The 12,044-nt window shown below is 49.2% G+C and overlaps 1 protein-coding gene across 3 annotated transcripts in view; it reads left to right on the top strand.

The window, feature by feature from the left end:
- Window positions 1-12,044, top strand: part of LOC139264220 (tumor necrosis factor receptor superfamily member 11A-like) — a 131,798-nt gene that overhangs the window by 55,746 nt on the left and 64,008 nt on the right. For all 3 annotated transcript variants that reach the window (XR_011593296.1, XM_070880339.1, XM_070880338.1), the window contains 3 exons: window positions 725-832; window positions 4,961-5,022; window positions 9,444-10,074. Coding sequence is in view for 2 of the 3 variants with exons in the window: in XM_070880339.1 (XP_070736440.1) it covers window positions 725-832; window positions 4,961-5,022; window positions 9,444-10,074 (801 nt within the window). In the remaining variant the exon portion in view is untranslated. The remainder of the gene's footprint in view (window positions 1-724; window positions 833-4,960; window positions 5,023-9,443; window positions 10,075-12,044) is intronic.

The following is a 12,044-nucleotide window of genomic DNA, read 5'->3' as shown; positions in this document are numbered from 1 at the left end:
CTTCCTTTTTACAACTACGTGCTGGCTTGGTTGAGGGAGCAGCAGTGGTGATTGCAGTCAGGAGTTACAGAGCAGAAACAAATCCTGATGGACTTCCATCAGTTCCAAGGGTCTCTTTTATTGTAGACATTTTTGGCTCATGACGTCAAGAGACAGTCGGGTAGATTTCTATCCTTACCGACTGGGCAGTAACCCTGACTGCTCTCTCAGGTGGACATAAAAGATCCCACGGCACTATTTCGAAGAAGAGCTGGAGAGTTATCCCCGGTGTCCTGGGGCCAATATTTATCCCTCAACCAACATCACTAATACAGATTATCTGATCATTATCACATTGCTGTTTGTGGGCGCTTGCTGTGCGCAGATTGGCTGCCGTGTTTCCTACATTACAACAGCGGCTACACTTGAAAAGGCGCTTCACTGGCTGTGAAGCACTTTGGGAAGTCTGGTGGTCATGAAAGGCGCTATATAAATGCAAGTCTTTACTTTCTTTTTGAATAATAGCTGTTATTTCTGAGCACTGTCATACCTGAGACCTCAGCTGGTATTTCATCAGAGTATTATTATTTACTTCTCACGGCGAAAGTACTGTACCGAGGTGTGAGTCGTGTGCTGTGGTGGTATGCTTGAGAGTTAAATGTGTTTATCTGTGCAATGACTTTGCAGGAGTAACAGATGTTCAGTTATAAGCTCACTGTGATTGGCTCTTCTCCTTCTGTTGTAGGTGGCTCAATGTTACCAATCGCTGTGGGCCTTGCCTGTGGATGTGGGATAATTATCGTGTTTATCTGTGCCGTGATATCCCACAGAAGGACTCTGACACCTCTAACAGGTATGTTGAGATCGTTTATAATGTTTCATAAAAAGCAGCAAGTCATTAAAATAACTTTCGGTGTGTTGCTCACTGCAGCGATTACAAGACATTGGTCGGGAAATTCCTTGGTACCCACTCCCTCTTCACCGGCGTTACTTCGGCGGAAGTGCGGAGTAATCCCCGAGCAATTCCCAGGAAATTCCCGGCCATTTTGTTCATCGCTGTAATGTGTGCGACGGCTGCGAAGAGGGCAACTGGATTGGATGTCACCATAACGCAGGTCGCTGATTGGCGCGTGGGCCGATACAGCAGGAGCAGTGAGGTTGTGGCGAGTGATTGTGGAGCAACACGATCGGGGCCCAGGAGAGGCGCGAGTTCGGGGCCCAGGAGAGGCGAGGGCCCAGGGGCAGCACGGGCCCAGCCCACACTGCGATATGTGTGCGCACTGGGTCCGTGCAGCAGAGCAGGTCTCCAGTCGTCCTGGTTAACCCTTGCCACTGGACCAAGACCTCGCTCTGTCAAGCCCGTGTGGTGGCTGGTGTGCAACGGTCACCCCACGTTAAAACAATCCACGCACAGGCATCTTCCACCCTTCAGGATGTAGTTCGGGATCTGGAATATCAGGTCCTTCATTGAAACACCTGTGAACTTTTTGGCGTGGAAGCAAGTCATCCTCGATTCGAGGGACCGCCTGTGACGATGATGATGAATGTGAGTATGCCCACTGGTTTGTAGAGCTGTTGCCCCAATGGAGTGCACTCTACACGGGAGTCCTCCCTCTATTTATTGAGGTCTTGGCCTGGATGGTGGTGCACAGGGCAGTCCCGTACAATAGGTTTTTAAGTCGGTTCACGGACTCCCAGGCCGCCTGCAATTGCTGCGGTCTGGAGAAGTCCATGTTCCACCTTTATGTTCAGTGTGTGAGGTTGCAGCCCCTCTTCCAATATTTAAAGGGGCTGTTCCTCAACTTCTGGTTGCACTTCAGTCCCTGCCACAGAGAGTTGTTGATGCCAGTTCATTGGATATATTCAAGAGGGAGTTAGATATAGCCCTTACGGCTAAAGGGATCGAGGGGTATGGAGAGAAAGCAGGAAAGGGGTAATGAGGTGAATGATCAGCCATAATCTTATTGAATGGTGGTGCAGGCTCGAAGGGCCGAATGGCCTACTCCTGCACCTATTTTCTATGTTTCTATGTTTCACACTCCTGATCTTTGGGCACCCTGTGCGGAAGGGAGTGAGCAGGTCGGAGGTCCTCCTTGTAGGCCTGCTCCTGGGCCTGGCCAAGGGGGCCATCAGCCGGTCCAGGCAGTGGGCGGTCGAGGGGGTTGTTCAGCCCGACTGCCTGCCTCTCTTCCGCGGTTACATCTGAGCCAGGGTGTCCCTGGAGATGGAGCAGGCGGTGTCGACCGGTATGCTCGCGGTCTTCCGCGAGAGGTGGGCGCCGGAGGGACTGGAGTGCATCATTACAAATGGGAACAGAATTTTTATTTGATTCGTTATGGTTCCCTTTAATGTTTACTTGTTAATTTGATGGCACTCATCGTTGTGCCCCTTGACCAAAGGTGTCATTTGGCTTAAAGTTATAATTAAAGAGAGTTGTAGAGCTGTTGCATTGTGAGTGGCTTAGCCAGTCACGTGATGTTCACAAGGCTTAATAAAACCCCAGCCAGTTGGATCTAGGTCATCCACGATGAGGTATGCAGTTGTGAGCCCAGTGGATGAACTGGTGACGTGTCATGTAATTGTTAAACCTTTGTTAATAAACCAACTTAATAGCAATGTGAAGCAAATGCATTGCATCCGCAGTGAGTGTGGAGTGAGTATTCTGTAAGTTCGATTGCCAGGAAATTTCCTCGGGGCGTGTGTGTGTGTGTGTCCCCCGCTGCTGTTACACCAGCTCGGAGGTTCAACGCAAATCCGGTCTACGAGCGCAAACAGGATTTCCACAAAAGTTATCATAGAATCATAGAAAAATTATGACACAGAAGAAGGCCATTTCGGCCCATCGTGTTCGTGCCGGCCGACAAAGAGCTACCCAGCCTAATCCCACTTTCCAGCTCTCGGTCCGTAGCCCTGTAGGTTACGGCACTTCAAGTGCACATCCAAGCACTTTTTAAATGTGGTGAGGGTTTCTGCCTCTACCACCCTTTCAGGCAGTGAGTTCCAGACCCCCACCACCCTCTGGGTGGAGAAAGTTCTCCTCAACTCCCCTCTAATCCTTCCACCAAGTACTTTAATTCTATGCCCCCTGGTTGTTGACCTCTCTGCTAAGGGAAATAGGTCCGGCCTATTCACTCTATCCAGGCCCCTCATAATTTTATACACCTCAATTAAATCTCCCCTCAGCCTCCTCTGTCCCAAAGAAAACAAGTCCCAGCCTATCCAATCTTTCCTCATCGCTAAAATTCTCCAGTCCTGGCAACATCCTCGTAAATCTTCTCTGTACCCTGTCGAGTGCAATCACATCTTTCCTGTAATGTGGTGACCAGAACTGCACACAGTACTCCAGCTGTGGCCTTACTAGTGTTGTATACAGTTCTTGCATAACTTCCCTGCTCTTATAATCTATGCTTCAGCTAATAAAGGCAAGCATTCCATATACCTTTTTAACTCCCTTATCGACCTGTCCTGCTACCTGCATTCTAAGGTCCCTCTATTCCTCTACACTTCTCAGTGTTGTAACATTTATTGTGTATTCCCTTGTCTTGTTAGCCCTCCCCAAATGCATTACCTCACATTTCTCCAGTTTGAATTCCATTTGCCACTGTTCTGCCCACCTGACCAGTTCATTGATATCTTCCTGCAGTCCGCAGCTTTCTTCTTCATTATCAACCACACGGCCAACTTTAGTATCATCTGAAAACTTCTTAATCATACCCCCAACATTCAAGTCTAAATCATTGATATATACCACAAATATCAAGGGACCTTGTACTGAGCCCTGCGGAACCCCACGACAGTCATCATCATCACAGCAGTCCCTCGAATCGAGGATGACTTGCTTCCACGTCAAAAAATTCACAGGTGTTTCAATGAAGGACCTAATATTCCGGATCCTGAACTACATCCTGAAGGGTGGAAGATGCCTGTGCGTGGATTTTTTTAACGTGGGGTGACCGTTGCACACCAGCCACCACACGGGCTTGACAGAGCGAGGTCTTGGTCCAGTGGCAAGGGTTAACCAGGACGACTGGAGACCAGCTCTGCTGCACGGACCTAGTGCGCTCACATATCGTAGTGTGGGCTGGGCCCGTGCTGCCCCTGGGCCCTCACCTCTCCTGGGCCCCGAACTCGCGCCTCTCCCGGGCCCCAATCGCGTCACTCTACAGTCACAAAACACCTGTCAACCATTAACCTTTGCTTCCTGCCACTGAGCCAATTTTGGATCCAACTTGCCAATTTACAGGGGACAGAGTGGGAGGAGCCCCAGCGAAATCTCCGTCAAATATGTTGTCGGAGAAAGAACTTCAGGTGTTTTCAGTCGGTAAGGCTGACCTGTACTAACCCTGCTTGGTTTGGTTTGGTTTGGTTTATCTATGGTCACAACAGCAAAAATTAATCCATTCCTGGGATGTAGGCGTTGCTGGCAAGGCCGGCATTTATTGCCCATCCCTAATTGCCCCTTGAGAAGGTGGTGGTGAGCCGCCTTCTTGAACCGCTGCAGTCCGTGTGGTGAAGGTGCTCCCACAGTGCTGTTAGGGAGGGAGTTCCAGGATTGTGACCCAGCGACGATGAAGGAACGGCCGATACATTTTCAAGTCGGGATGGTGTGTGACTGGGAGGGGAACATGGAGGTGGTGGTGTTCCCATGCGCCTGCTGCCCTTGTCCTTCTAGGGGGTAGAGATCGCGGGTTTGGGAGGTGCTATGGAAGAAGCCTTGGCGAGTTGCTGCAGTGCATCTTGTAGATGGTGCACACTGCAGCCAGGGGGCGCCGGTGGTGGAGGGAGTGATTGTTGACGTTGCTCCTGTCTAGTTTATTGGGTTTATGCACCAATGGTAATCTGCGTAAATGAAGGATGCCGATTTTTATTCTGTGTGTGCACCTCATGGTACAAATAGCATTTGGTTTTACGGGAAAGTAGAATTGCTAGTAATTTCTGCGTCTGGTCCTGTATCATAAACTGTTTTTTGTCTTTCATGCAGATTGTGTTCAACAAAGATTCGCTTATGCCTGGTGCAGCATTAGGGGGGGAAAGAGAAGCGAGGTAAGTTGCAAAACAAAGGGAGGGGGTGCACAAAACGCTTTTTGTCCGGCTAGAGGGGGCGGTGGGGGCGGGGATGGTGCTACTGGCTCCCACAGAGTTGCGCGGGAGTTAGTGGATGCGCTGTGCAACTGGCGACGAGCCCGTTCTGCCCCGCGGCAGATACCGTCCTGCGCCCCCGCGAGGCTGCCACGAGCGGTGTTGGCTCCGGCCTCGTGGGCCGCGAGCCGCTGGCGGGGCGGAAGGCAAGGGGGGAGGTCGGGAGCGCTGCGTGTACCGCCATCTTTCCGGTTTGGCCGACTCACCGGTCGGCCCGACGTCTTCGCTCTGTTGCGTGGTCTGGGTCCGCCCGCCGCTCCGCTCTGGGTGCCGGGCAGCGGACTCGGCACCATGCCGCCCCCTGGTGGCCCGGTTAGAGTGCGCAGCGCCCCCCCCCCCCCTTTAACGGAAGGAAGGGCGGGACGTTAACCGCGTCAGCGCTAAGCGGAGCAGCGGCCTGCGTGGGACCTCGATCGCCGCGTGGCCACGTGCCCGCGTAGCTTGGGGGTGGGTGGGGGGGGAGGGAATCGTTGGTTGTGGGGCTGGAGGAGATTACAGAGATGGGGAGGGGGGGGCGTGGAGGGATTTGAGCACTGGGATGAGAATTTTAAAATCGAGGCGTTGCCGGACCGGGAGCCAACTACCCGAGCTCACTGGTTACAAAGGCTCTCCATGAAACAAGCTTGCGTATTCTCAATTGAGTTCCTAGTGGGCATGAGCCCGAACCTTTCCTAATTCAGTGGTAACTCTGCTCCCAGATTTTGCCCAATGACAGTAAAAACCAGCAGAGGGTTGTGAGAGAGACAGATTTCCCTGCCTTCCCTGATGCCTGCTCTAATCCATCTTCGTAATATCACCCGTCTCCGCCCAATACCTCAACTTATCCATTGCTGCAGCTCTCATCCATATCTTTCTTACCGCTAGACTTGGCTCCTCCAACACACTCTGTTGTGTATGTAATAACGCGATAGACTGAATACTGTAAACTCACTCAGGTGCAAACCTGGCTCAACTTTATTCGGACCCAAAGTGCGCACATTACATGGCGGCTTGCTTTCTATACCTGGCCTGCGCACACGTACGTACAGCCCAATGACCTCCGACAGTGGCGCCAACTGGTGGCTAGTAACCCCAAGCATACATACATGACACACTCCTGGCTGGCCTCCCACATTCTACCCTCTGTTAACGAGAGGTGATCCAAAATTGGTCTGTCTGTGTCCTAACTCGCACCAAGTCCCGCTCACCCATCACCCCCTGTGCTCGCTGCCCCGTGTCCTAATTCACACCAAGTCCCGCTCACCCATCACCCCCTGTGCTCGCTGCCCCGTGTCCTAACTCGCACCGAGTCCCACTCACCCATCACCCCCTGTGCTTGCTGCCCCGTGTCCTAACTCGCACCGAGTCCCACTCACCCATCACTCTCTGTGCTCGCTGACCTACATTGGCTCCCAGTTAAGCAACGCCTCGATTTCAAAATTCTCATCCTTGTTTACAAATCCCTCCATGGCCCTCGCCACTCCCTATCTCTGTAATCTCCTCCAGCCCGAGATGTCTACACTCCTCTAATTCTGCCCTCCTGAGCATCTCTGATTATAATCGCTCCACCAGCGGTGGCCGTGCCTTCTGTTGCCTGGGCCCCAAGCTCTGGAACTCCCTCCCTAAACCTCTCCGCCCTCTCTACCTCTCTTTCCTCCTTCAAGACGCTCCTTAATACGTAACTCTTTGACCAAGCTTTTGGTCACTTGCCTTAACATCTCCTTATGTGGCTCGGTGTCAATTTTGTTTTTGATAAGGTGCCTTGGGACGTATTATGACGCTCAGGGCATTGTAGGAATGCAAGTTGCTGGTCTCGACCCATCCCCAAATAACCACGTGCCACGATGCGGACAATGATGGCGCGTTTGCTACCGCTCACGCTTAGCGTGCGGGTGCAATACACCATGCCATCATACCATCTCTTTCCACAATCCCTCGGAGCACAAGTTCCCAAGCGGAGATGTCACTGCTTCTCCCCGCAAACAAATAATGCAGCAATGGTATTTCAATACACTGGAATTTGATTGAAACGAGCATTTGTGTATTCAGATGACACTGCTCATTACCATGTACCCAGTAAGTTGTTGTAAGTTGAAGCAGAAACGCACTTAGCATTTCAATTTCCACCAGCCCGAGAGAGATTCACTATTAAATTGGCACTTCAATTCCATCAGAGAATTTCTAAAACTCGCCCTTAAGTCAGCGAATTTGTGACTTTAATGTTAAGTATTTGAGCATCAAAATCTTCAAAACAAATTTAAATCTGGTTCACTGCTGTTTCATTAATATACATAAAGAAAGAAAGACTTGCATTTCTATAGCACCTTTCACGACCACCAGTCATCTCAAAGCACTTTACAGCCAATGAAGTACTTTTGGAGTGTAGACACTGTTGTAATGTGGGAAACGCGGCAACCAATTTGCACACAGCAAGCTCCCACACACAGCAACATGATAGTGACCAGATAACCTGTTTTAGTATTGTTGATTGAGGGATAAATATTGGCCCCAGGACACCGGGGATAACTCCCCTGTTCTTCTTCAAAATAGTGCCGCGGGATCTTTTTACGTCCACCTGAGAGAGCAGACAGGGTCTCGTTTAATGTCTCATCTGAAAGACAGTACCTCCGACAGTGTCGTGCTCCCTCAGTACTGCCCCTCCAACAGTGCGGCGCTCCCTCAGTACTGCCCCTCCGACAGTGCAGCACTCCCTCAGTACTACCCCTCCAACAGTGCGGCGCTCCCTCAGTACTGCCCCTCCGACAGTGCGGCACTCCCTCAGCACTGCCCCTCCGACAGTGCGGCGCTCCCTCAGTACTGCCCCTCCGACAGTGCAGCATCCCTCAGCACTGCCCCTCCGACAGTGCGCAGCGCTCCCTCAGCACTGCCCCTCCGACAGTGCGGCACTCCCTCAGCACTGCCCCTCCGACAGTGCGGCGCTCCCTCAGCACTGCCCCTCCGACAGTGCAGCACTCCCTCAGTACTGCCCCTCCAACAGTGCGGCGCTCCCTCCGTACTGCCCCTCCGACAGTGCAGCATCCCTCAGTACTGCCCCTCCGACAGTGCAGCGCTCCCTCAGCACTGCCCCTCCGACAGTGCGGCACTCCCTCAGCACTGCCCCTCCGACAGTGCGGCGCTCCCTCAGTACTGCCCCTCCGACAGTGCAGCATCCCTCAGCACTGCCCCTCCGACAGTGCGGCGCTCCCTCAGTACTGCCCCTGCGACAGTGCAGCACTCCCTCAGTACTGCCCCTCCGACAGTGCAGCACTCCCTCATCACTGCCCCTCCGACAGTGCGGCACTCCCTCAGTACTGCCCCTCCGACAGTGCAGCACTCCCTCAGTACTGCCCCTCCGACAGTGCAGCACTCTCTCAGTAATGCACTGGGAGTGTCAGCCTAGATTTTTGTGCTCAAGTCCCTAGAGTGGGACTTGAACCCACAACCTTCTAACTCAAAGGCGAGGGTGCTGCCCACTGAGCCACAGCTGACACATATATCTTGTATATAGCTGACAGTGTATATATATATTTATATTTTTATATATATATTTATATTTATATGTGTGTATATATATATATATTTATATTTATATGTGTATATATATATATATATATATATATGTATGTATATATATATTTATATTTATATGTATATATATATTTATATATATATATATATTTATATTTTTATATATTTATATTTATAGATATATTTATATATACATTTATATTTATATGTATGTATATATTTTTATATATATTTATATTTATATGTATATATATATATTTATATTTTTATATATATATTTATATCTATATGTGTGTATATATATATATATATATATTTATATTTATATGTGTGTATATATATATATATGTATGTATATATATATTTATATATATATATATTTATATTTTTATATTTTTATATATTTATATTTATAGATATATTTATATATACATTTATATTTATATGTATGTATATATTTTTATATATATATATATTTATATTTTTATATATATATATTTATATCTATATGTGTGTGTATATATATATATTTATATTTATATGTATGTATATATTTTTATATATATTTATATTTATATGTGTGTATATATATATATATATGTATGTATATATATATTTATATTTTTATATATATATATTTATATTTATATGTGTGTATATATATATATATGTATGTATATATATATTTATATTTTTAGACATATTTATATTTATATATATATAATATATATATATGATTTGGTCAAGATTAATGCTTCCCTTCAGCTCGCTAGTACTTTTATAATCGCGTGTCTGAAGATTTTCTGTTGCTTTTCAAGGCTTATCTTCCGGCTGATGCGGCAATTGACAAGCCGCTGAGCGATCACCGTAACCGGGATCCAGAGAGTGAGATGTTTCTCCCGCACAAGAAGCTGGTGGAGGCAACGCATCGAGCCAGTGGCTCCACCTTCTGCGCCTTGGCGGAGCGCCCAGATTGCAGCTACGTTCCGATCCTTTCCCGCGGAGCTGAGTCCCCGCGCTGGGCCGCACGCTCGCCAAGGATCCCCAGAGAGAATCCCGGCGGAGGCGAAGGGGAAGGTCCCAGCACAGCCCGCTCAGAAGATCGAAGCCCAGGAACTTCCATTGAGCCCCTGTCGTCTTCGGGGTATGAGACGCAGGGGTCAATTTGCAGCACCTCGTCGGCGCAAGGAAGCAGAGACAGTGTCGACACAGCCCCCTACGCGGACAGTGAGGGACATACACCTTGCAATGCTCCAGCCTCGGCAAGGTCAGCTCCATTGTCCTCCAGGCAGCCGGGCACTGATTGCCACACAGCTCAACAGAGTAACTCTACCAGCTCGACTCACAAGCCTGAGAATATCCCTGGGCACAGTTCTACCAACCCAGGCTCTCGCCAGCCGAGTCCAGCTGATGAAAACAGTCACAAGTCAGGAAATTCCACTCCATCTGGTAAGTTGACCAGTTGGACTTATGCACATCAACATCTTTGCTGTGAAAAAAAGCACGCAGGAATGTTGCACGAGAACATCTGAATTAGGAGCAGGAATCATAGAAACACAGAAAATAGGTGCAGGAGTAGGCCATTCGGCCCTTCGAGCCTGCACCGCCATTCAATAAGATCATGGCTGATCATTCACCTCAGTACCCCTTTCCTGCTTTCTCTCCATACCCCTTGATCCCTTTAGCCGTAAGGGCCACATCTAACTCCCTTTTTGATATGTCCTTACTACACAGTATAAATGCACACGAGGCCCATGCTTGAGAGAAGGTCAGTCTGTGACCTGTCCTTTATTCCATAGCACTCAAGTGCAGGAAGTGGGTAGAGCTTCCCCTTTTATACCTGAAGGTCCAGGTTAGGAGTGTCTCCCACCTAGTGGTCATTGTTCTCACGGTGTACAACTTTGGTCAGTTTATACATGGGTTATAATGCTGGTTGAATACATGACACTTTTGAATATATTTAGTGAATTGGCCTCAACTACTTTCTGTGGTAGGGAATTCCACAGGTTCACAACTCTCTGGGTGAAGAAGTTTCTCCTCATCTCGGTCCTAAATGGCTTACCCCTTATCCTTAGACTGTGACCCCTGGTTCTGGACTTCCCCAACATTGGGAACATTCTTCCTGCATCTAACCTGTCCAGTCCCGTCAGAATCGGCCATATGGCCCCTCGAGCCTGCTCTGCCATTCAGTAAGATCACGGCTGATCTTCGATCTCAACTGCACTTTCCCGCCCGATCCCCATATTCCCCGATTCCCCGAGAGACCAAAAATCTATCGATCTCGGCCTTGAAATATATGCAATGACTCAGCATCCACAGCCCTCTGAGGCAGAGAATTCCAAAAATTCACCACCCTCTGAGTGAAGAAATTTCTCCTCCACTCAATCCTACGTGGTGCAGTTTACCCTGTGTGTCGTTGTACACTAATGTCGGACGCACGTAACTGCTATCAGCATCTCAAAGCTAAATGTGTTGTGGCCCAAAAGTTGCGGTCGGAGGCTTCCCGCGACCTGAAAAATAATCTACAAACTTTGCTGGTGGTCCGGGAGGTTTGGAGACTGGCGGTCCTGGGCCTCTCCGAGTAGGCCTGCGTAGACGCACACGTACCCCGGTAGGCTTGTGTAGACGCACACGTACCCCAGTAGGCTTGCGTAGACGCACACGTACCCCGGTAGGCTTGTGTAGACGCACACGTACCCCGGTAGGCTTGTGTAGACGCACACGTACCCCAGTAGGCTTGCGTAGACGCACACGTACCCCGGTAGGCCTGCGTAGACGCACACGTACCCCGGTAGGCTTGCGTAGACGCACACGTACCTTGGTGGGCCTGCGTAGACGCACATGTACCCTGGTGGGCCTGCGTAGATGCACACGTACCCTGGTGGGCCTGCGTAGACGCACACGTACCCCGGTAGGCCTAGACGCACACATGCCCCGGTGGGCCTGCGTAGACGCACAAATACCCCGGTAAGCCTGCGTAGACGCACACGCAGCCCGGTGGGCCTGCGTAGACGCATACATACCCTGGTAAGCCTGCATAGATGCACATGTACCCCGGTGGGCCTGCGTAGACGCAGACGTACCCCAGGGATGCAGGCGCTCTGAGATCACCTGGGCCAGCCCAACCGATCAAAATGGGAGTATTCCCATTCTTATGGTGAGTTCCATTTCTACGGAGCTGCCATACGTATGAATGGGAACACCCCCCCAAGAACACACCAACACTGAAAATAAATTTGTAAAATCAATCACATATTTAAAATTAATTAATATGCAATTTAATTAAATATTTTATACAACAAAAATATATTTTTTTGAAATCTTTTAAAATTTGCTTTAACAGAGCTGAAAACAAACTTCCTTTCATGGACAAGGTTTTTAACGTTTAAATGAGTGATAACATCTTATTTTTTAAAACT

Source organism: Pristiophorus japonicus, chromosome 5, assembly GCF_044704955.1.
Source record: "Pristiophorus japonicus isolate sPriJap1 chromosome 5, sPriJap1.hap1, whole genome shotgun sequence".
NCBI lineage: Eukaryota > Metazoa > Chordata > Chondrichthyes > Pristiophoridae > Pristiophorus > Pristiophorus japonicus.
The sequence above is the reverse complement of the archived record's forward strand: the minus strand, read 5'-3'. Positions and strand labels throughout refer to the sequence as shown.